A 25,365-nucleotide genomic window follows, 5' to 3' on the forward strand; every position below is an offset into this window, starting at 1 on the left:
AAATAATAGGGTTGGAAGGTACTACAGTCATTTGGGTCTCAGCAAGACGTGTTTCGAGTACCAAGGGAGACTTGTAACACTTCTCTAAAATTGTTAAATTTACTAAAATTGAAAAATCGTTTTAGATCTGACCAGCTTGGTCCCAACCCGCCGTTCACACGCTTAATCGTCTTTCCAAACAAGTATGAAAAAAAGTGCTAGGGCAGTTTTGACCTCTGAACGTGCCGAGCCAGGCGGCAGCTCCAAATAGGTGGAAAAGCAGAAGTGTCTCAAGTTACCCTTGCTGTCTCAAGTTACCCCGGTTTACGGTATTGTTGAAGTATTTTGATCGCGAATGTAGACGCTGAAAGCAGTAGGGTTGGGTTTAATGTTTAACTCTCGATGACGTTGATTTACCTCCTTTTGAACACCAGTGGACTACTAAGTTAAAGGTGCGCGCATGAGAGACTGGCGTGATGCCAGTGACATGTGGCACGAAAAAAGATGTTCCTCAACTTTAGTTTGAATTTTTGGTGGGTATGACGAATGAGCTTTACTGAGTCACTGGAGTCTCCGGTTGACGAGAGTTCACTTGGCTCTTTTAGATGCAACTTAGATGGCCTTCTTCTTATCGAACTGGAACAGCATCACCAAAAACGTTGCAAAGGACGCAATGACCTGTGCGACCATAAAAAAAAGCAATAGAAGTATTTCAGTTTCGAGGTAATACAAAACAAATATGCACACCGACAGGGGAGGGGTCTAACATTTCGGTTTTAGATAGGAGGGAGAAGAGCAAGGGGAAATAACTCCAGCCAGATCTGTACACCGAAATTCATCAAATATGTAAAATTAACTGATATTCATTAAAATTCATCGAAATTTTACTGAAATTCATCGAGTTTTGACTGAAATACATCGAATTTTGAATGAAATACATTATATTTGTGCACCGAAATTCACAGTGATTTCCCCTTGGAGAAGAGGGATCGATGGTTGGGAATTGAGAAGGGGCTAATCATGTGCTCACCGTACTCATAGTAGTCAAATCGAAATACAAGAGGTCGTAGACGCCACACCGATTGTCCAGCATCTGAACCTGGTGCAGGAATCCCTGGACCTGCAAGATGACACAGTTTAAGGACACTGAGACTGAAGTTACTGATGAAAATGAACTAGTGTTCACCGAATGTGACGTCATGTTCGTAAGAATGTGAATTTAGTCGCGTTCGTTTGAATATGAAGTCACATCCGTTTGCCTGTTGATTCGTGTCCAAACGACTGACATCCTCTTGGTACGGCCGTGTCACATTGCAATGAACATGGTATTCAAACGAAAGTGGCGAAGTTCGCGTTCTAAACAATGTAACGTTGTCACATTCGCTGAATAACAGTGTACAGGCCACGACGAAGAGTACCTCTTGTTTCGTTCGGATGGGAAGGATTGGACTGTCTGCCAGGAACTCCTGCAGCGTAACGGATATTCTCGTGTGCTGTAGAGCAACGATCATCGTTTCAAATACCACTGTGAAAATAAATCTGTTTAGCGCAGAAGAGGATGAGGAAGGGAGGAAGACTGATCCCCAGAACCCCTCCAATCGGAGCTGGTGCATTAGCTAGTTTTAAGCTAATTCTTGGAGACAACGGACTAAAGCACGCCAAATACTTTTTGTGAATTTGTTACTAGGAGTAAGTTGGGGGAGAAAAGTATAGGGCACGAAAAGTACGCCCCACTGTGGGCACTTGACAGGTATTTCACACTCATACGTAAGTTTGGTCGAGGGATGGCTCAAAGTCATGGTTCCATCTCCATAAGCGTGTACTCGATGTACTCACAAGTTACAAAAACAATTGCAAATTTAGGGCACGGTTGGGTGCTACGTGTCATATTGAACGCTTAACTAACTCCAAAAACTTAAAAAATGTGAAATTGATGAGTTTTGTGAGGTGTACTCACTCGTACTCGTATACCAGAACGCCGAAATATTCACCCCTCGACTTTTCTACCCCTGTACTTTCCATCCCCAATTTACCCCTCTTAGTCCAGGTGTTTATCAATTCAACCATTTTCAATATTAAATGAATGAATGAATAAATGACTGAATGAATAAATGAATGAATTTAAGCGATTAGCCCACACCTCACCTTCAAAGTTCTCATCTCTCAATTTTCGCCAGGGCACTCACGTTGTTGCACAGTCGCTGACCCAGGATGCAGTTGACGATGAACCTGAGTATGAGGTTGACACCCCACACGACGCTGACCAAGCCCTGGGACTCGTCCTCGAAGTCGAACTTCGTCAGCAGGGAGGCGCCAGTGTACACACACACGCACGCCTCCATGACGGTCACCAGCAGCGAGCAGAGGATGACGCCGCCCTGCGCGGAGTTGGTGGCCACCACCACGTCGTGAAGTCGCTGCTGCCGCGCGCGCAGTTCGCGCAGCTGCAGTGCGACGCGCTTGTCCTCGACGCTGCCCAGGGTCACGCCGTCCCACGCCAACGACCCCCACGTCGTGGAGGACAGCTTGGCGACCAGGTCCTGCACGTCGTCGGCCACGTCGGCCGCCAGGAACACCCCGGCCACCAGGACCCCGACGAACGCGCACTCCAGCAACGCCAGGTAGAGCGAGGGCAGCACGTGCTCCAGGGTGTCTTGCAGGACGGCCATGGAGAGCATGGACTGAGGAGGTCCGGTGAGCGAAAATGAAAAGCAATCTCAAATAAGAAAAGCTACTCCTCTACTCCCTCCGAATTCCCTGATATTTTTGAGGCTTTTTATAACCAGAAGAGACGTCGAATGCCAGATTTCCCGATCGTCGGAAAATTTAGAAGATAATTTATGTATTATGGTTAAACTGTTCTATATTATGGTGGTGCAGCTGACTTTATAACATACCATCATTGAGAATTCACCATCCTTACAGATATTATGACGAATTTCGTTTGCATTAAGGAGAAAATCTCCACCATAATGTGGTGGTGCAGCCTTTCACCGTGAGACATTTACAGTGCAAGAATTTACACTGCAAGAAAAAAACGCCACAACCAAAGTACACAAATTCATGGCAAATTTTTTATCAGGAATTTTTCGCACTTTCGAAGTACAACAATTGTTGTACAAATTACAATAGAACCAGCATGACGAGTGCTGTGCAGTCCGGGCCTCGTTGTGGTTTGTACAATTCTCGTTGTACTTTCTGCAATCCCTGATGTATTTTGGCTGACACTTTTTCTTGCAGTGAAGTGGGTTACCTGAGTGAATACCCCCTCAGAGTCAAGCGCCAGAGCCAGCACCTCGTAATTCACCGCCTGGGAGAAGATGCCCGGCAGGAACGTGCTGAGCACGTAAACCCCGAGGATTGCGTTCATGCCTCGCAGCGAGGGCAACGTGGCCGGGTAGGCCGACAGGTAGCTTGCGACGTCCTGCACCAGGAGGGCGATCTCGGACCGGCGCACGATCGTCATCACCTGGCGCGAGAGGGTCCACCTTTCAAAATTCATTCACGCTTATAATCTACCCAAGTGGGCCCCACGTGGAGGCGGCCGAAACTCTAGACGCGTTTTGAGCTCCAGAGTCGCTCAACAGGACTCGAACCGAACATGTGACCCCACCAATGGATTCCTCGTCCGGGGAGCAATCCATTGGTGGGGTCAAACGTTCGATTCGAGTCCAATTTAGCGACTCTGGAGGTCAGACCCCGTCCGGGATGTTGACCGCCTCCGCCGGTCTTGTGGCCCACTGCGCAGCTTGCGCAGCGTGTCCTTGACCTGCGACGCCACGGTGGCGAGTTGCTTAACCACGATGTCCGCCGTGTTGAGCAGCACGAGGTACGTCGCCGTCTCGGACACTGTGCGGGGGGCGAGGATGTTCCTCCCCACGTTCACGATGCCCACCACGATGGACAGGAGCAGCACGACGACGGCGTACCGCGTCCACCACGCCGAGGCCGTCGGCGGCCATCCCGAGCTGCAGTTGCGGCCGCCGAGGCGAAGCAGCAGCAGAACGGCACGCCACTGCAGTGTCCACAGCTTGGTCCAATAGCCGCCTGCGCGCACGCACAACACTGGAGCACTCACAAACAACTCCACACTGCAAATCCAAGTGTGTGGGACAGTATCACACTATTTAGCGTGATCCGCGTTTGTCCCACGTTTGCAAGGGTGAGACACGGTTTGGCTCACGCTTGTCAGCGTGCAACGCGGGGCATTGAACCACAGGAAACTGTATGCACTGCAGGAAATAACCACAACAAAAGTACACAAATTTCTGGCAAATTTTTTTATCAGGAATCTAGTGTACTTTTCAAGTACAACAATTGTTGTACAAAGTACAATGGAACCGGCATGACGAGTGCTGTGCAGTCCAGGGCTCGTTGTGGTTTGTACAATTCTCGTTACTTTCTGCAATCCCTGTTGTACTTTTGTTGTACTATCCACACTTTTTCTTGCAGTGTGGATACACCCAGCATTATCAAAGTGTCCTTCTCTCCCTCGTTCTCTCTATACTTGATTGCGTAATATTACTAAGTGTATTCTTGGCAAACACATTAGACAGTATTCTATACGAGAATGGTTTAGTCACAACTTGACCGTGTTTTCTAAACGAAACTGCCGTGATAAAAGACTTGCAGACTCTTAAGCGGTCGTATGCATACTATACTTTGCTGATTTTAGACCATGGTCTAGACGGAAAGATGCATCTTTCACCCGTTCCCACCGCTTCGTGACCTGGACAACCTAACTTTCATAAATTAAAGATAAGACGTAGTATCAAGGCTAGACCCCCTCCACTCCCTCAAATCAGTTGCGCAGTATGGGAGCGGCCCAATATTTGAAGAATAACACTCTCACTCCAGCGACGTGACATCGCGTCGAAATGAATGTGACAAAATATCACGTTGTTTTGAGCATTGTGTCAAATTCGTTTGAAGTTGAATCAGCCATAGATTAGCTTATTCCCTCAGAAGTTATATTATTCACATTCAAATGAATGTGCCACAATGTTCAAAGGAACGTGACATTTCGTCACATTCGTTTGAACGTGATGTCACGTTCCTTGACCGAGAGTGCATTGCACAATTGTAGCACCTTATCAAAGTACATCCATTCCTAATCTTAAAAAAACAGAAATCGATGTAGGTTTGTTGTTGTTTTTTCTGCGCAGTGTATTGCACTTAGTCCCCAAATTGAAAGTTAAAAGCTCTTTTCCTCTTTGCACCTGCCAGTTCGTCGCCCCGACGGTCGGCCATCGCCTCCTCGCCGCGCCACGCCGTTGGCAGCACTGCCTCGTCGGCAGGCGGCGCGCTGGGGCGGCGCGGACACTAATCGGTACGCTCGAGGAGGCGGTCGATGGCGAGCTGGCTCGGCTATGGGAGGGTAATTATTTCGACCCGCGGGAAATCCGCGAAGTGGAACGCAATGCTTGAATTGATCCAGGAAGCGGATGAAGGGGTCAAGTCGAGTTGATTCAGTGACCTCTAATCAGTTCTATCAAGTAAACATGAGCGAAAATTTGGTCCAAAAATAAGTGTGGTAAGTCAAGTCCCATTCTCTTTCATCTATTTTTAGCAGATGATACCTCACACTTGAAACATACTTAACACATTACGACCGTCCGGGAACACGCGTTCCCGTACGGGAAAAAGTCCAGACGACCATCCGGGAACACCGTTCGGACAGATCCAATTTTCCGATTTCGCCTCACAGAATTGTCACGATCATAAGACAATTTTTTTGGACCCCTCAACGAAAGACGCAAGTTACTTTTGAACGGACCTCGTACGATGAATTTGGTACGGGTACATGATTACCCGACTGTCGTCAGAGAATGTCCAGTCCGGGAACACCGTTCCCGTACGTAAAAGCGCCCAGCAAGCTAAATGAGGGTATTTTCGGAATCAGCGGATCGAGCAAAGGCATTCGCACACTTTTCGACTTGGTTTGAGCTGTTACAACCAACTCGATTTGACCGGCCCGATTCTGCTAATGTCAAGAAGGCCGCGGGCGTGGAAATCGGAAAATGGTTGTAACATCTCAAAACAGTCGAAAAGTGTGCGAATGCCTGGCTCGCTCCGCTGATTCCAAATTACTCTCATTTAGTTTGCTGGGCCGCTTTTACGTACGGGAACGGTGTTCCCGGACTGGACATGTCTCTGACGACCGTCCGGGTACACGGTTCCGGACTCAAAAACGGCCATACAAGCTTCAAACTGAGACTTCTTGCGTTTTCTTCCTTATTTTTGAAATAAAATGATTTTGGTACTCATTTTGATCGGGAACCGTGTTTCCACTGCGTTCAAGGGCGCCGGAAGTGGGGTGCGGGGGGGCGACTTGCCCCCCCCAAAATCTGGTGGGGGGGGCATCGCCCCCCCCATTTTTAGACACAAAAGTGCCATTTTGAGCTCGTAATGGGGAGAAAAATACAGCAAAGTGGCTAATTCTTTGATTTTTGGCTTCAAGCTCGCTTCGCTCGCAGTTTTTTAATTTCCCTTTTAAATCATTTCTATCAGTAATGGCGAATTCGCTCCAAAAATAAGTGTGCTCTGTAGAAACCCAAACTGTAATGTTAACTTAATCTAATTTTTGCTTTAAATGATCCAGGAAGCGGGAGTAATAACTTGACTTAAAAGAGTCTTACTATTGGTGTTGCCCCTTAGATGGTTCCATCATTTCATAAATTTTCCCCAATCCAAGAGTTTAGGAGAAATCCACATGGAAAAGGTCAACTCAACTTAACCCTTTTCGGTCTAAATTTCATTGGAAAATGGAGATAACTCAACCTTAGTCTACATGAGTCCGTTTGACAAATTGGTAAAAGGATATAACTCAAGTTGTGTTTTGATGATTCGTGTTATAAAGTCCCGTTAACCCCCCCTTAATTTTAAATTTCAATTTGGAAAAAAGAGCTAAGTCCAAAAAATACCGAGGTAACATAACTTATTACAGACTATTGTTCACTGACTTGTCTCCAAATTCTCTTTGTTAGGAAATATAAGGTGAGCTGACTCTGTTTTGCCATTTCAACGGAAAGTGACAAGTCGCAGAAATCCTCTACGGAGTGACCGTACATTTTGTTTTTTTTCAAAATTTTACTAATGCTTTTGAAATTATTAACCTGCAACACATTTGTTTTGTTTTAGTTTTCCCTCTAACAGTTTGCCGTTTCTCCTAAAAATGCCCAAATTGGCTGCCCTCGGGCCGCTTCCTGGATCAAACACAACTATTGTTTTGATCTGAACGGGAAACCCATCCAGAAACAGCACTTCTGTTTCATACAACTTCCTTGTCCATAACAATAATATAATCGTGATTCAAAACAGTTGTGTGCGTTGAACAGGTTTCATGTTTAGAACGGCCTTTTGCACTTCAAAACATATATTTTCAGGTTACAAGGGTCTTGTTTAATAACAGCACGATGAAATCAATCAAATGTTGGGAATACATCGTCGAAGACTCCAAGAAGTATTGTTTTATTACAATCGAACTGTCAGAAAACAGCACCGAGGGCTACAACATGCTTGTAATAAAACAAGTCGTGCTGCTATCAAACTTAACAGCATAAGTGCTGTTAATTTACAGCACTTTTTTTAACAGTGTGGTGAGACAAGTCCCATTCTCTTGCATCTATTTTTAGATGACATTCCCTACCTGTTCTCCCACCTGCAAGGTTAAGGCCTTGCAAAAGTGCACGGTTTTAACTCGACTTACCCCCTTCTTCGGCTTCCTGGATCAAAGTGTGTTTTGAAAACACATTTATCGCATAAACAGTGTGTTTTAATCGCACATTTGACATAGTGAGAGACCTAATGACCCATTGAAGAAACAAAGTTCTTTCAAAGAAGGATGTTAACATACAACAATTTTTTCTTTGCATAGCAAGCGTTTCATTTATTGAAGTTTCACAGTAAAAATATTAAAAACAAGATTCGTTTTAAATACAGGGTTTACTTTTGGCTTAACCACAATTGGCGTACAATTGATACAGTATAGACCAGTTAGTAAGTTCAGAGAGTGCAATTTAAGCTAGCAGATCACTCTACATGTAGGAAGTACATGTTTCAGTCGACGGACCGTCTTGTGCCTCGTGAGCACAAATTATAGCTAACAGGTCACCTTTCGTGAAGTAAGAACATATTGAAGTTGGCAGATCACCTTAAGTGTCGTGAGTACAAATTTGAGCTAGCAGACAGACCACCGCGAGTGTAGTAAGTACATATTTGAGTGCGCAAATCAACTTGTGCGTAGTGAGTACATATTTGAGTTCTCAGATCACCTTGTGAGTAATGAGTACATATTTGAGTTCGCAGATCACCTTGTGAGTAGTAAGAAAACATTTGATTCGCACATGACTGGTAGGTACATGTTCGAGTTCTCGTAGCGCCTTCACTGCGACGAGGATGGCTCCGGCGGCAGCAAGCGGAGGCGGTAGGTGCCCTTGTAGCCCATGCTGTGCGTGTGCGTGGCGCCGGTGCTGTCCCACCTCACGTCCACCGAGCTGTTGCACTTGCGCGTGACGGTGCCGGGGCCGGGGGGCGAGCCGTCCACCCTGCAAGTCGGCAGCCAGTCCCTGCCGCGAGCCACCCGAGACCCCACCTCCATCCAGGTCGCCATCTCCTCCACGGTCAGGGACTCCTCCTTGCTGGAGACCTCCCGCGAGCGTGAGCCTGCGGCAGAGAGAGCCGTCACAGTGCCAGAGGACTGGTGGAGACGGCCAAATCTCTGAACGCGTTTAGAGCTCCAGAGTCGCTAAATCGAGGGGTCCTATTCAAAAGATCTTATCTGGGCGTTCCCCCCAAGACAATCTTATCTTAAACGCCGGTAAATTTCACTCATTTTGATCTATCAGAATAAATACGACGGTAAGAGAAACATATTTCTAAATGCACTTTTGGTTTCTTTGATCTTCCACCTTTAGAATTACTTGAACAAACTCGCAAATTATATTGATATGTAGCTGTACCAAATGATCAAACTATGTAAAATTAACCTGCGTTTAAGATAAGATTGTCTTGGGGGGAACGCCCAGATAAGATCTTTTGAATAGGACCCCTCGAAATGGGGCTCGAACCGAGCTTGTGACCCCACCAATGGATTGCTCTCCGAACGAGGAATCCATTGGTGGGGTCACACGTTCGGTTCGAGTACCATTTAGCGACTCTGGAGTAGCACAAAACGCGTCCGGGCTTTTGACCGCCTCCACAGATCTTCTGCCCCACTGAGCAGAGCACGGAGGCGGCCGACTAACCTTGCTCTTGTTGCTTCAGTCCTCCACTGCAAGCCAGACGGCACAGCAGCAGTCTCGACGCGGCGTCTCCGCGGGCAGCACCTCGCCCCGCCACGCCACACCGCCATCCGCGCCGCGTCGCACCTGAAGACTGCACGCCGCACCGGGGTCGCCCAGGTCGGCCACCAAACGCGCCGCGGTCCTGGACAGGCCTGCGTACGAAAAATGGGGACTAGAAACCTCAAAAGACATTTTCAACACACACTCTAAGTGTCTTACGAAGAAATTTCCCATAATACGAAGGAAACGGCGCAAGCATATTACGAAGGTGGTTTTTCTTCGTATTACGAAGGCTTTTCACTGTATCTTACAATGAAAAAGTTAAAAAGATTCGTATGACGAAGGAATATTGCTTCGTATTATGCTTGCGCCGAATTCACTGTAACATACGAATAACATAGGTCAAATTTCATTGTAAGACATTTAGAGTGCACTGAGGACTTAAACGGTACATAGCTATGAATTCTTATGAAAAATTATGCATGCACAAATACGTTCAGGTGTGCATAATATTATGCATCATTGTGAACATTTTATGCATCTTCTTGCCTGAAATGTACATGGTGCTGCATAATAGTATACAGCTCGTTCGGAGAGCAATCCATTGGTGGGGTCACACGTTCGCTTCGAGTCCCATTTAGCGACTCTGGAGCTCAAAACGAGTCCGGGTTCTTGACCGCCTCCACCGGTCTTCTGGCCCGCTGTGCGACGGTACTCACCGCTCAGCACCGCAGCCTGCTTCACCTGCTCCCAGGCGGCGCCGTGGGCGGCCGCCGTCAGCGCGTCCTGCAGGCGCTCCCTGGCCGAGGCCAAGCTGGTCCTCTCCTGCTCCAGCTCGTCGCGGAAGTCTCCCAGCTCTCGCACTACGTCGTCCAGTGTGTCGCGCAGCTCGGCCACGGCCGCCTCGCCTTCCTGCAGCGCCTCCAGGAGCGGGGCCGCGTCCATGGCCCGCGCCTTCTTGAGGCTGCACACCGGGTGCTCCTCTTCGCAGCGGTGGGTCGCATCCCTCTTGCAGCGCAGGCACCAGAAGCGGGGGGCCGCAGTCTCGACGGGCCTGGAAAGTCAGCTCGTTAGAATCCGGCTGCACTCTCATTCCAGGAACGTGACATCACGTTCAAACGACGCGTTAGAGAGGCCGGAACCGCACCCCTAGTTACAGCAAAGAAGCCTCCAAAGGCTCCCCCGAACGTAACTTAGTAATCTAGTAATAGCAACCAAAATAAAAATTAAGAAATACCCAGACCTAGTTAAGGGAAAAGCCGGAAGGCAACCCCTACCACAACTGTAAAGTGTAATGTAAGACAATGTAACAAGGAAAAATAAATCTCTTTAAAAAGTAAAAGTTCAAACGAATGTGACAAAATGTCACGGTCGTTTGAGCATTGTGTCACATTCGTTGGAATGTGAATAAGCTAATTAATGGCTGATTCACATCGAAAGAAATGTGACACAATGCTCAAACGAACGTGACACTTTGTCACATGCGTTTGAACGTGATGTCACGTTCCTGGAATGAGAAAGTGGGGAGCATTTCATCAAGGGGAAATCACTGTGAATTTCAGTGTACAAATCCAATGAATTTCAGTTGAATATTGACGAATTTCAGGCAAAAACAACTGAATTTTGAGAAGAAAGAATTTCGATGAATTTTAACAAATCTTGATGAATTTCAATTAGCTTTAGTGAAATTTACAAGTTTGTTACACTTTGGTGTGCAAATTTGGCTGGAGTTATTTTGCCTTGCTTTTCATAGTGTTTAGAACGTGGAACGAGACTTGGAAGCTTGCGAAAACATGGTTAACGTTTAAAAAAGTTGTTCGCACCGCACCAGCCGCTAACTTTTGACAAGATAAAACTCATGAACGTTAGCTGATGGGCTTACTTACTTGTTGGTGGCTTCAAGTACAATAAAGTTGTCCAGCAAGTCATCTGGGGCTGCCTCGAATACCTGGACGTAAAAACAAAATGTGTCTATTCGGTTCGCAATGGCACGCTTCAGGAGCCCTCGGAGGTGTTCGGAAATGGGATTACTCCGCCGAGGAGCGGTACACTACAAACTTAAGTGTCTACTAAGTACTCACTGACAAATGCATGCTTGCAAGTACACACTTACAGACGCATGCTTGCCGCCGTATAAATCCATGCTAAGCATGCATTTGTAAGTGTGAACTTGGCCAAGCATACGTTTGTAAGTGTGAACTTGCAAGCATGCGTTTGAAAGTGTGTAAGTAGTAGACAGTTAGGTTTGTAGAGTACTCTGAAAACCTTACGAACTATTTTCGCTCTTACAAAGAAAATTAGCTAGTCATAACAAAGTATATTTGAACACACAAAAGCTTACAAAGAAAGTACTTCGTAATGAACGAACTAGTTCTTCGTGCAACACAGTAATTTAGTTTGCACAATGTATGCTCTAGATACACCGTCAGGTTTTGAGCGTGTGAATCTTCTGTTTCCCTTCTTATTTCCCTTTCTGTTTCCCTTCAAACACTACAAAATCAAATGTGTGCTTAGTACACAGCTGTGGGAGTATACTTGCAAGTACGAGGTGTGTACTTGACAAGCATACATCTATAGATGTGTACTTGGGCAAGCATGCATCAATAGGAGTGTGCTGTCAAATGGGTGTCATGTATGTGTGCTTGTCCGAGTACACATCTATAGATGCATAGGGTCAGTGCGGGGAAAAACTGGACAGGGGAAGAACTGGACACCCCACATTTTACTTCAAATGCCGTATGTACTGGCCTGACAACTGTCATGTAATGAACCGCTGATGCCACGGAACAACTTTTGATAGATGTTTTTCCTGTGCCTCCGGTATTTGAAGTTAAATATGGGGTGTCCAGTTCTTCCCCTGTCCAGTTCTTCCCCGCCCTGACCCTACTTGCCCAAGTACACATCTATAGATGTACGCTTGTCAAGTACACACCTATAGATGTGTAATTGCAAGTATACTTGTGGGAGTGGATACACTCCCACAGCTGTATGCTAAGCACACATTTGATTTTCTAGTGAACCCACCTTGCTGTCCACTGGGCACCGCCGGGACCGGAGCTGCTTCAGGCAGCAGAGGCAGTACGAATGGCCGCATGGCAGCACCTTGGGGCGGTGCTTTCTGTCGTCGAACGCCAACATGCACACTTGGCACTCCATCGAGGGCAGGCTGCAGCACGACGCGACGCCAACCACGATTGCACCAAGGCGGAGTGAGGATCCGTGGGTCGCAGGCCTGGAGGCTCGTTGTCAGGAACCGCGTTGTCCTCTGTAAAATCGAAAAGAAAGATATTTTCAGAAGAACATCCCGGCTTTTCGTTCAAGAATTTGGAACTTCCAAGTGAGTTATGTCATGCACATGCACGGTAAAAACGGTTCCTGGTTTTCCCAGGAATTTCCTGGTAACCGCCTAGGCCTTTACCATTGGCTTCCTGGAGAAACCAGGTTCCGTTTTTACCGTGTGCACACTGACTCTAAATCCTTCTTACGAGCCCCCCCTACCCCCCCCCCTCCACACACACACAGAAAACCTAACACTGAATGCTATTTCGACTTAAGATTATATCGATGTGCAAGTACAATGTCTGGCCCTGGTCCGCAAGCAAAGGTGGGTGAAAACACCAGGCGTGGATAGACGCTTTCGCTCGAGGCCGAGTGAAGAACAAAGGTAGTCAAAAAGCTAGGAACCAGTACCTGGCTTTTAGATTACTTTTGATCTTTTATAGATTGCTTTTGCTCTTCACTCGGCGACGAGCGAAAGCATCTATTGTCGTGTCGACATCACGAAACCTGTTACGACAAGACACGGTCTGGCGTACACCTACCTTGCATAGTGGTCATCCAGTTACTTAAAATTTGTCAAAACTAAACGAAGCTAAGTAGCATGATCTGAGCCCGCCGAATTTTCTAAACAAAACGATTTCTGCTTCCGGTGCTTCATATTCTCTTTCACCTGGTGTTGTGAAGGCAAAAGACTACGAACAAGCCTAGGCTCGAGCCTGGGCACAGTGAGCCTCTGAATTGATCCATCAGTTGGGAGACCTAGATGACGGCTATTCCCCCTCATATAGGAGATCTTCGCAACTACTTCATCCACCGAAGATAAGATCCCAGGGCTCTCTAAAAAGATACGACTGCACCTGGCCGAAGTCCGCGCAACCCTGCTGCACCTACCTACACGCTTAGCCTAGAAACTTGTGTAGTTACATATAACATACTAATTTACATTGTTATTCGGATAAACCGTTCGGAAATTACGAAGAATTTCTTTGAGAGCTTGTGTGTCCTCAAAATACTTCGTTTTAATAAGCTGCACTTCTTTGAAAGGCTTACAATAGTTTGTGAAGTTTACTCAGTCAAGGATAACAACGCGTACCGCCTGTGACTGACATTGACAGATTTTAATCGCAGATAAGTAAACCGGAAGTGGCTCAAGGAGATCAGGGATTTGTCAGAATGCCCAATTATTGCTTCGACGCAGTCGTGAACCGGAAGTCAGAAGAACGGACTAGGAACTTCGGAAGATCAGCGCAACCTTAAGGAGAGCAGAGATGGGGGTGTGTGCGCGTCCCAAAACCGGCATTCTTATAAAGTTCCTTTCAATCGTAACAGAAGATGCCGAGAAACAGGAACCAGCTGCGCGCCACCCTCACGGTAAAAACGATACCTGGGATTCCCAGGAGCCCTATGTTACAAGGTATAGGAGTTTCCAGGAGATTCCTGGTATTCCCAGGAAGCGTTTTTACCGTGTAGCGGCCACTGCTGTAAACTTCGTCAAAATGTAGTCGATGACGGTTCAGCTTAGGACAGTTCACTCATTCCTGTCTAGCATTTATGTTTTGGTCAACTCGTGATGATGCTGGAGGTAGCTCAGCTGCACCGGAAGGAGCCATTTCAGACGATAGTAGGAACTAGATAGAGGCAGCACGGGAAAAACGGCACCTGGTTTTACGAGGAAGCCTTCCTGAGGAAACCAAAAACCGTTTTTACCGAGAGAATTTTTTTTTACCGCCAGACAATGGAAACATTTACCTTCAGCCAGGGTTCCGTAGCATTCGGCAGTGGTCTCCAGAGGCGTCGAAAATCTTCCTTCTTCTTCTTTCAGCAGCGCCCCCACTCACAAATAATAGTGAAATCGAGTCCAAGCGTGAATCCGTTTCCACTTCCGGTGTAAAATTCATCTGAAATAACGGAGCGTATCAAGCAGCTGGGTGCGAAGCCTGCTTTGCCAAGACATACTCTCCCAACTGAAGTGTGTATCACGGTGGAGGGAGATACGGTGGCGGCTCGAGGCTGCCTAGCGTGAAGCATGTTTTGGGTCGAGATAGGGTTTTCCTTCCGCTCGCGAGATGGCGCGCGCGACGCCAGACGGCTGACTCGAACACCCGTCCGGCCTACCTGCGGTCCGGGCCGCGCACCCTTCTCGCCGCGGGACAGGGCTCAGCTTAGCCGGGACGGTGTCCGGGCAATCCCCACCGCCCCGCCACGCCGCAGCTGGCGATGTTTGACGAGTCGGGTCCCGCCGAGCGGGTGACCGAGTCCAGCCGAACACCGTTCGGCTCGCGTTCGGCCCGCGCGCCACTTTAAATCAAACTGCAATAACCAATGTGTATATTTTTTAAAAAAATTTTTAAAAAAACTTATCACAGAATGCTTTGCAGTAATGATACAAAAAATCTATACAATTACAAAGTTGTTGCTAACTTTTGCAAATAGGTATTACATGTCGAGGGGTCCTATTCAAAAGATCTTATCTGGGCGTTCCCCCCAAGAGAATCTTATCTTAAACGCACGCAAATTTCACTCAGTTTGATCATTTGATACAGCTACAAAACAATGTCATTTGGGATTGAATTCGCTTGAACTTGAAGATGAAAGACCAAAGAAACCAATCTCGTATCCGTCCCAAATGATCAATACGTGAAATTCGCCTGCGTTTAAGATAAGATTGTCTTGGGGGAAACGTCCAGATAAGATCATTTGAATAGGACCCCTCGATGTTTGCAATAATATACACAATGTAAAGCAATAAAAATTTATGGCTTAAAAAATTGCGATGAATGTTTGGAAAATAGTCTCTTATCACGAAACTTGAAAAGTGGCTACTTCAAAGAAAAAGTTCCTGAATTATTGCATCGCGGTAACCGTAAACTCGGTTTTATCTCAAAAATTTGTAACAATAGTAACTTAGTACCAAAATATGCCGAGACTTTAAAGTCTGAAAGTCTCGCCAAAATTTGGTCAGACAAAAAAAGTCTCGCCCTAAAATGGCGAGACTTTAGTGTCTGACCACGGCCTTTATTTAGGCCGTAACCGTCGGGTGCATTACGGCCTTTGGGTGGCGCGCCATTTTGTGGCGAGACTTTTGTGTCCGACGTACCACTTTGTGGCAAGACTGTTTTGTCTGAATAAATTTTGGCGATACGTTTAGATCTGATCAAAACTTTGCGAGACTTTTTGTCTCGCCTCTGGAGTGGCGAGAAGTCTGACCTTTGGATTTGTAGTGATGAGCACAGCCCACACAAGGTTGCTCTGTTTATCGAGATGAATGGCAAGGGCGACTTATGCTGTAAAGTCATGCGACAGTTTGCTATGATACCTTCCTGTAAAGATGGTATTTGCACAACGCGGGTGCCGAGCCCAGTCAAACATAGAGGCGAGACAAATAGGATTATAAGCGGCGCTTAAAAGGCGGGCGCGCGCGTGGCAGGACGTGTCAGTCGGGAAGCAAGGGAAGGACACCAACATGGCCACCCACATCGTGCTCCTGCTCGCCGTGGCCGCTGTCGCGGTGAGTCCACTGTGTGATGCCGTGCGGAGACGTCATTCTTGACGATGGTCCACACACTGAAATTCGAAGAGTGAGACATCTGACCGATTTTCGGTGATACAAAAAGTATGACCGGAAAACGGCCATACACAAATGTATGACCGAAAAACGGTCATACACAAATGTATGACCGAAAAAGGGTAATACTTAAATGCATGACCATAAAAAGATCACACATCAGTGAGACTGGCTATTGTTCAGCTAATTTGTACCTTATTGCACACTGAAAACTCAAAGATGAGAAATTCAGCCATCGCAGGGGTCAGAAAAAAAATATCTCACCGTTGTGAGGTGAGAATCAAATTGAAAGAGAATTGAAATTCTCGCCTCATTAGCGGTGACCATGAAGTGGTGAGGAATTCTTAACTCGTTATCTTGCAAGAACAATTCATTCCAAAATTTGGTGAAAATTTTTATGCTCACCACAAGACGGTGAGAAATGTTTCGCGCCAAATTTTGGTCGCGATTCTCAACCTTCAGTTTTCGTCCACCACTCAGCTCAGGAGTGTGGACAGGATTTCTGATTACCAGCGATTGCCTACAAAACTACCCAGAAAAGTCTATAATTTTCGCCAGCTTGGAGCATTTTTGGCCTATAGTCATTACAAAAAAAAAATTCGATAAAAACAGCGAAAATAGCCAGTTTTGGCGTGAGATTACCAATGGTTACCGGACGAAGTACACTCTAAATGTCTTACGAAGAAATTTCCCATAATACGATGGAAATGGCGCAAGCATGATACGAAGGTGGTTTTTCTTTGTATCTTACAGTGAAAAAGCTAAAAGGATTCGTATTACGTAGGAACATTGCTTCGTATTATGCTTGTGCCGAATTCACTGCAACATACGAATAACATAGGTCAAATTTCATTGTAAGACATTTAGAGTGTATACACACGATTACCAGAGTTGTGGACCCCTTGGTGCGTGCATGCTCTTGGCAAGGTTTGAAGCGCGTTTGGCCCTTCAGGTGGAGGCCGCAGTGACCACCAGCCCGCGCACGCTGAAGCCCAAGTCGCACCCGCTGCTGGGCGCCAGCCTGGGTGCCACGGCCGACGCCACGCAGGACTGCCAGAGCCAGCTCGCCCGCTGCACCGACTGCACCACGCTGCTGACGTGCACGCGGCTCGGCGCAGTGTACCGCCCGCTCACGACCACCACTTGCTCCGGCACCACGCCGTACTGCTCCAACGGCGCGTGCGTGGCCACCTTGCCCGACGACTGCAGCGCGGAGCCCACCGCCGACACCACCTTCACGTGTAACGGCGACGGCTACTTCCCGTCGCCCTCCAGCTGCCAGAAGTACTACCTGTGCGCCAACAACCAGGCCTACGCCTTCGACTGCACGCCGTACAAGAACACGGTCTTCAGCTACGAGAAGGCGCTCTGCGTGCCCAGGTGCGGCCCGTCACTTGATGCCTCTCGCCGGAGGCACAGTGGGCCACAGGAGCGGCGCAGAAGACCAAACCTCTCGACGCGTTTTGAGCTCCAGAGTCGCTAAATGGGGCTCGAACCGAACGTGTGACCCCACCAATGGATTGCTCTCCGATCGAGGAATCCATTGGTGGGGTCACACGTTCGGTTCGAGTCCGATTAAGCGATTCTGGAGCTCAATACGCGTCCGGGATTTTGACCGCCTCCACCGGTCTTCTGGCCCACAGTGGGCAAGACTCAAGACGCGTTCGAAGCTCGAGCCGTTAAATTGGGTTCGAACCAAACGTGTGGCCCCTCCAATCGATTGCTCTCCGATCGAGGAATCCATTGGTGGGGTCACACGCTCGGTTCAAGTCCTGCTTAGCGACTCTGGAGCTCAAAACGCGTCCTGAGTTTTGGCCGCCTCCACCGGTCTTCTGGCCCACTGTGCACGCCTCCCCCTCGCGGCTCTGACCTCCACGGCTTGCCCTGCAGCACGGAGGCGACGTGCAACACGGTGGCCTGCAACAACAACAACGTGGGCACCTACCAGCAGTGGCGCAGCGAGCACAGCGTGTACTTCGTGTGCACCGACAACAACGCCGCGCACGCCTACGTGGCGGACTGCGGCGCCAACCACGCCATCACGGCGGACGGGGACTGCGCCCTGGCGTGCCTGCGCGAGGGGCGCCTCCCCGACGAGTCCAGCCCGGACAGGTACTTCGAGTGCATCCAGACGGCCACCAACACCTTCACCGACCCCATCCCCGGCACCTGCCCCGCCGGCACCACCTTCGACGTCTCCACCGAGCGCTGCGTCAGCACCGGCACTCCCGGTAAGCCGTCGGCAGCAGCATGACGCAGCACAGTGGGCCAGAAGACCGGTGGAGGCGGCCAAAGCTCCAGACGCGTTTTGAGCTCCAGAGTCGCTAAATGGAACTCGAACCGCACGTGTGACCCCACCTATGGATTCCTCGTTCGGAGAGCAATCCATTGGTGGGGTCACACGTTCGGTTCGAGTCCTGTTTAGCGACTCTAGATCTCAAAACGCTGCTAGAATTTTGGCCGCCTCATCCGGTCTTCTAGCCCACTGTGCATAGCGAGAGCAAGCACCTTACTCGGCACGCGATCTCTTGTATTTAAATCTTGGCCGCGCGCTCAAAATATTGGACCACGGATTATAGCAGTTCTTATCTGGGCGCGCTCAAATTTCTGCAGGGAAGATAGGGGGCTCTGGGACGTGACCTAGGGCCCACGATGAACACAAAACTTGCAAGGCATGCCTTGTACCTTGTGTGGACTCAAACGCGTTGGCTTTTCTCATTGCACAACTTACTTTTGGCGAAATTTCGTTAAGTGTGCTCTATGAAAACCTTATTAAACTACAAACCTTGTACACCCTTCAGTTTGCTCAGTTCTTTGAATTATTAAAGGAGTGCTTTTTAGTCCAGGCCTCGTTGTGGTTTGTACAATTCTCGTTGTACTTTCTACAATCCCTGTTGTACTTTTATTGTACAGTTTTTGTCGTACTTTTCACACTTTTTCTTGCAGTGTAGACCACGTTTGATTTTTCAGTGTTTATTCATAGCGTTTGGATTCTCAGTGTTGATGTGGAACTATACACCCTGTAACTGTGCCCCACCCTGCCTTAGACGATGACGACGGCGACCACCCCGAGGAAGACCTGTACGAGCCGAGGAGCTCGGTGCCGGAGTCCATGTACCAGCTTCCGGCTGACCTGAAAATCGGCACGGCCTCCGCCGCCTACCAGATCGAAGGGGCCTGGAACGAGGACGGTGAGGGCCGAGAGAGGAGTTTCCTTTTCGTCTGCAGCTTCTCTGAGTCTATCTAGTGCACAGTAGAGGCAGAAGACCGGTGGAGGCGGCCAAAACTCCAGACGCGTTTTGAGCTCCAGAGTCGCTAAATGGGACTCGAACCGCACGTGTGACCCCACCAATGGATTCCTCGTTCGGAGAGCAATCTATTGGTGGAGTCACACGTGCGGTTCGAGGCCCATTCAGCGACTCAGGAGCTCAAAACGCGTTTGGAATTTTGGCCGCCTCCACCGGTCTTCTGGCCCGGTGTGTAGTGCTGACATGGACCCGGCGCCTCGGCATTCGTTGCAGGCAAGTCCCCCAGCATCTGGGACGTGTTCTTCCACAGCCGGCCGGGGATGGACAACGGCGACGTCGCGGACGACTCGTACCACAAGTGGCAGGAGGACGTCCAACTGCTCGTGGACCTCGGCGTGAGTACCAGCACATAGTGGGCCAGAAGACCGGTGGAGGCGGCCAAAACTCTAGACGCGTTTTGAGCTCCAGAGTCGCTAAATGGGACTCGAACCGAACGTGTGACCCCACCAATGGATCCCCGCGTGTGCTGCAGGTCAACATGTACCGCTTCTCCATGGCCTGGACCAGAGTGCTGCCCGGTGGCAGCCAAGCGGCTGGCTCCAGTCCCGAGGGAGTGGCCTACTACGACAACCTCATCAACGAACTGCTGCGCCAAAACATCGAACCTGTCGTAAGTTGGCCACTACTCTGTCATTTTCGTTATAATGTGAGTTTTTGGCACAAGTATTTATGCAATTGTACCAAATAGACGGACTTTGCACATAACTTACCTATGCACTGGTGAAATGGACAAACAGACAAAAGGCATTAAGCGCGTAGTGGAAAGCAAAGTTGCGACAGTCCAAAGCACTCATGTCCGCCCAAGGGGAATTAACTCAAGCCGAATTGTTACACCAAAATTCATCAAACATATAAAGTTCACGGAAATTCATTAAAATTCATCGAAATTCGACTGAAATGCATCGTAATTGTACTGAAATTTATTGAGATTTTCCTGAAATTCATTGGACTTGTACACCGAAATTCACAGTGATTTCCCCTTGTGTCCGCCGCCAGATCACGCTGCACCACTGGGACATCCCGCAACTCTACCAAGACGACGGCGGTTGGATGACGGAAGCCATTCAGGACCGCTTCCTCGACTACGCCGACTTTGCGTTCAAGACTTTCGGTGACAGGGTAAGCCAAATCTGAAATGTCAAAGAAGGTCAGAGTAAATAGTGTTTTTTTTTGTCATAGCTGTCACGAGAAAGTAGGGAAGCTTTTTAAGGATGCCACTGTAAATTTAAGAAATCTCAAATCGTTGTTGACTTTTACTGGGAAACCGAGAGAAATTCGAGAGAAAAATATTTTGGCTCGTGAGAGTTATGGTAAAGTAATGAAAGCATCAGAGAAACTAAGGCACATTCTCTGCACGCCAAGAAAAAGTGTGAACAGTCCAACAAAAGTACAACGACAACTGTGAAAAAATATGTACAAGAAGAATTCTAGAAAGCGAACAAGGCCTGGACTCTGGACTGGTGATGCCGGTTCCATTGTACTTAGTACATCAATCGTTGTACTTTGAAAGAACAATCCATTCCTGATGAAAAAAAATCGCCAGGAATTCTTGTAGATTTAAATCTACAAACTACAATTGTAGTGGCTTTTTCTAGCAGTGTGCCTCCCTGTTCAGGTTAAGACGTGGCTGCTCCTGAACGAGCCCCACGTGTTCTGCAACGGTGGCTACGAGGGCTCCAGTTACGCACCTGGCCTCGGCCTGGCTGGGACTGGAGGCTACACCTGCGTCCACAACATGATCCTGGCTCACGCCAAGGCCTACCACCTGTACAACGACACCTACAGGGCGACTCAAGGAGGTACAGCGCAGTGCACCAAAGGGCTTAAATGACTGATCATCTGACAGAACGACGTATCTTCATAGGGAATCCCACGGTAGATACGCTTTTATGTACGAATGCCACACAAATTTCACGTGTAAGGCGCTGCGGCACTCCACTTTTGTTAAACGAATGTGACGCCTTTCGCTTATATGTTAATTTGGTCAGGTTCGTTTGAGTGCGATGTCACATGCGTATGTTGATCGAAGTTCAAACGAATGAGACATCGTATTCAAATGAACGTGACAAAATTGACATTTCAACGAAAGAGACGGCACATCAGTAGAAAAACAGTTTGCGGCCATGCCCCTGAGCTCCCCTCCTGCCAAACTAGCTGCAATGGCAGCCACTGTTCGTTGCTTCACCCTCCAAACCTTACAAATTATTTAAGGCCTTACCCAGAAAAGTAGCTTGTCATAACGAAGTATTTTGAGCATGCATTAACTTACGACGAAAATATGTTCTTCGTAATTTACGAACGATTATTGCGTATAACAAACGATATAGTTTGTACATCAGATCGAAAAATACTCCAAAAGGTTTTAACTGTGCACTGTGGGCCATAAGACCGGTGGAGGCGACCAAATCTCTAAACGCGTTTTGAGCTCCAGAGTCGCTAAACACGACACGAACCAAGCTTGTGACCCCACCAATGGATTCCTCATTCGGAGAGCAATCCATTGGTGGGGTCACACGTTCGGTTCTAGTCCCATTTAGCGACACTGGAGCTCAAAACGCGTCTAGACTGTTGGCCGCCTCCGCCGGTCTTCTGGCCCACTGTGTCATTCCTGCTCCTGTTGCTCGGCAGGCCAGGTCGGCAGCTCCTTCGACCTGCAGTTCCACGTGCCGGCCTCCGACAGCCCCGAGGACGTGGAGGCGGCCGAGAGGTCCAACGTCTTCACCTTCGCCTGGATCGCCGACCCGGTCATGAAGGGCGACTACCCCGCCCTCATGCGGGAGATCGTCGACAGGAACAGCTTCGGCAACGGCCTCACCGTGTCCAGGCTGCCCACCTTCACCGCCGCGGAGAAGGCCCTCATCGTCAACACCATGGACTTCATCGGGCTCAACCACTACAGCATCAGCCTGACGACCCCTGGCACCGCCACCGCCGCCGTCACCTCCCCCTCCATGACGAACGACACCAACGTGAGGGGGTTCACGCGCTCCTCGTGGCTGAAGACCGCCCGGGGAAGCTTTGTGGTGAGCGCGCGACAAGCGGAGGACTCGGGTGCACCGTGGGCCAGAAGACCGGTGGAGGCGGCCGAAACTCCAGACGCGAGGGGGTATGCGCTCTCTGAACCTCTGTACCGACTATTACGCTATTACGCTCTATTACGCCACAAATTAATCGGAATTTAGCTAAAAATGGCCTAAAACACACCAAAATTGACAAAATTTTGACAATTTCGGCTATCACGCGACTATTACGCGTATTATTACGCGTGCTATTACAGATAGAGTGGACCGACTATTACGCGAGTGCATACCCCCTCGTCCAGACGCGTTTTGAGCTCCAGAGTCGCTGAATGGGACTCGAACCGAACGTGTGACCCCACCAATGGATTCCTCGTTATGAGTGCAATCCATCGGTGGGGTCACACGTTCGTTTCAAGTGCCATCACTGTGGCAAAAAGGTACGGAAAATTCTGTTAGTTTTTTTTGCCAGGATTCTCCGTAGCCCTCGCCGTAGCCCTTTCTCCGTAGGCTCTTAGTACTCTCCGTAGGGCAGTACAGTGTTCTCCGTAGGACCGCACAGCCGTCTCCGTAGGACCTGGAAGACTTTATAGGCCTACGGAGAACACTGTAAGGTCCTACAGAGATGACTGTACGGTCCTACGGAGAATACTGTAAGAGCCTACGGAGAATATTTGTAAGGGGGCTACGGAGAATTACCACAAGCTGTTTACAGAATTTTCCGTAGCTTTTTGCGTTAGTGATTCAGCGACTCTGGAGCTCAGAACCCGTCCGGGATTATTACCGCCCCCACCAGCGGTCTTATTGCCCACAGTGCGGCCGCACTGCAAAGAAAAAGGCAAAAAAATTGTGTCTTTTGGGGGCGCAAAGATTCCTACTGCTGTACTATCTGAAGATCACGTGGTGAGTTAAGGTTATTTTGAGTACGTTCAAAGAACGACGCCTCTCGTTGCAGGTGGCGCCATGGGGCTTCAGGGCCGTGCTCAACTGGATCAAGGACCGGTACGACAACTTCCCCGTGCTGGTCACCGAGAACGGCTACGCCGGCGCTCATGACGAGTACACCTCTGACCCTGGCCGAGAGGGCTACTACAGCGTAAGTGTGGGCCCTAGGCCGTGCACAGTGGGCCAGAAGACCGGTGGAAGTGGTCCGAATCCCGGACGCGTTTTAAGCTCCGAGGTCGCTGAGTGGTTCTCGAACCGAACGTGTGACCCCACCAATGGACTGCTCGTTCGGAGAGCAAGCCATTGGTGGGGTCACACGTTCGGTTCGAGTCCTGTGTAGCGACTCTAGAGCTCGGCGGCCTCCACCAGACCGCTGACTCACTGTGACCTGAGGGGACAGTAAGAATTTTGATTGTCACTTGACAATAGGGAAATGAGCTTTCATGAAAATGTCGTCAATTTGGGATGAAAATGTTACAAATTTGTGATGAAAATATCATTTTTGATTTAGTCATGAAGTGGCTTCCTGACAGCGCACATGACTTGCTTTCGTGCTGGAGACTTAACCTTGCCCTCTTCCACAGACGTACATGCGAGCTTTAGCCAGGGCCATCAACGAAGATGGCTGCAACGTCATCGGCTACACTGCGTGGTGTCTGGAGGACAACCTGGAATGGAGCGACGGATTCAGGTAGGTGCCTTTTAGTCACCCCACTCCAAATGGTACTAAATGGTGTAAGTACTAGGGCTTTTCTTTTTTACCTACAGCAGTGAATATCGATGCAAGATTCGTGATATGGAGAAATATTGCTTGCACCGAATTCAGTTGGCCGTACCCATATTACGTGACCGATTATTATTATTATTTTTATTTTTTTTTGGGGGGGGGCTAGCCAAATACTACGCCCTATCTTAAAAACATGGGAAGGTTAGGTTATCCAGGTCACGAGGAGGGGGGAGGGGGTCAAAAAGTGGCCTAAAATCGGTCACGTAATATGGGTACGATCCCATTACATTGCTCTCAAATTTCACTTCAATACATTCAGAGTGGTGCTGCTTGGGAGAATACCCCCCCCCCCCCACACACACTCTCACACACACCGAATAATGCGTGCAAATTTGAACGAGACTCCGCAGTTGACTCGATAATTTTCGTAGTTTATTATTATTTAAAGAAGGAATTACACATTTATGTACCGGTCGCAAAGGGAACTAACTCCATCCAAATTTGCTCACCAAAATTCATAAAACATGTAAAAGTCACTAAAACTCATCGAAATTCGACTCAATTTTTTCAGAATTCGACTGAAATTCACGCTAATTTGACTAAAATTCATCAGAATTCGACTTAAATTCATCACACCGAAATTTCACAGTGATTTCCCCTTGACCGGTCTTCTGGCCCACTGTGGTCCGTTTAAGAGCCTGTAAGGTCTCGTAGAAAGTTAACAAGTTTAGGTTTGGCATATAGATTCAATTCAAATTGAGAGTGCACACCGTGCCTTCTTGTTCCTTGCAGCTTGAGGTTCGGCCTGGCCCACGTCGACTACGACGACCCCAACCGGCCCAGGGTGCTCAAGAACTCGGCACGTCTCTTCCGCGATGTGGCGACGACCAAGTACGCCCGCTTCGTGCAGCCAGTGTGACGGACCCATCAACAGGGCACACTAGAATAAATAAATGCATTCCTTGGAAAATTAATTGTTTTTACTACCCACACTCCTGGAAACCTTACAAAAAAAATTCAGGCCTCACAGTTCTATAAAGAAAAATTAGCCTCATAACGAAGTATTTTGAACGTGTGCAAGCTTACAAAGAAAATGCGAAAATGCAAGCGTGCAAACTTTGTAACTTACGAACTATTGCTTGACTGGTAAATCTAAAGCTTGGAGACGGCGGCCTACCCTGCCGGCATACACTGGTAGAACTCGGGCGTAGTTTTACGCCTTTCTTCAAGCGTAGTAGAACTACGCTCGGCTTCAAGCATA

General features: G+C 48.3%; 3 protein-coding genes across 19 annotated transcripts; 1 reads left to right on the forward strand and 2 right to left on the reverse strand.

Annotated features, from left to right (window-relative positions):
* Positions 1-23: 23 nt before the first annotated feature.
* On the reverse strand, positions 24-5,229 carry LOC117648490. Its single transcript, XM_034390996.1, has 7 exons — positions 5,199-5,229; positions 3,749-4,026; positions 3,233-3,448; positions 2,166-2,660; positions 1,398-1,472; positions 1,010-1,099; positions 24-657 (listed from the first exon to the last, which is right to left on the reverse strand). Exons 1-7 carry the CDS (start codon positions 5,227-5,229, stop codon positions 592-594), a joined length of 1,251 nt encoding a protein of 416 aa, XP_034246887.1. The 3' UTR covers positions 24-591.
* A 2,609-nt stretch (positions 5,230-7,838) lies between these two features.
* On the reverse strand, positions 7,839-14,775 carry LOC117648078 (E3 ubiquitin-protein ligase TRIM32-like). Of its 17 annotated transcripts, XM_034390260.1 has the most exons (7): positions 14,658-14,775; positions 14,292-14,440; positions 12,288-12,528; positions 11,150-11,211; positions 9,983-10,317; positions 9,225-9,415; positions 7,839-8,643 (listed from the first exon to the last, which is right to left on the reverse strand). In XM_034390260.1, the coding sequence occupies exons 3-6, from the start codon at positions 12,417-12,419 to the stop codon at positions 9,240-9,242; spliced, it is 705 nt and encodes a 234-aa protein (XP_034246151.1). In that variant the 5' UTR covers positions 12,420-12,528; positions 14,292-14,440; positions 14,658-14,775; the 3' UTR covers positions 7,839-8,643; positions 9,225-9,239. The 17 variants fall into 17 exon arrangements, with proteins under 17 accessions (XP_034246151.1, XP_034246150.1, XP_034246155.1 ...); XM_034390259.1 differs by lacking the exon at positions 14,658-14,775 and having other exon boundaries at positions 14,292-14,492; XM_034390264.1 differs by lacking the exons at positions 14,292-14,440; positions 14,658-14,775 and adding an exon at positions 14,006-14,168.
* A 1,184-nt stretch (positions 14,776-15,959) lies between these two features.
* Positions 15,960-25,074, forward strand: LOC117648072 (myrosinase 1-like). Its single transcript, XM_034390238.1, has 12 exons — positions 15,960-16,050; positions 17,060-17,487; positions 17,998-18,338; positions 19,155-19,298; positions 19,629-19,750; positions 19,888-20,025; positions 20,412-20,534; positions 21,031-21,214; positions 22,044-22,438; positions 23,388-23,528; positions 23,962-24,068; positions 24,897-25,074. Exons 1-12 carry the CDS (start codon positions 16,006-16,008, stop codon positions 25,021-25,023), a joined length of 2,295 nt encoding a protein of 764 aa, XP_034246129.1. The 5' UTR covers positions 15,960-16,005; the 3' UTR covers positions 25,024-25,074.
* The last annotated feature ends 291 nt before the right edge of the window (positions 25,075-25,365 follow it).

The sequence above is a fragment of the Thrips palmi genome, unplaced genomic scaffold (assembly GCF_012932325.1).
Source record: "Thrips palmi isolate BJ-2018 unplaced genomic scaffold, TpBJ-2018v1 HiC_scaffold_3, whole genome shotgun sequence".
NCBI lineage: Eukaryota > Metazoa > Arthropoda > Insecta > Thysanoptera > Thripidae > Thrips > Thrips palmi.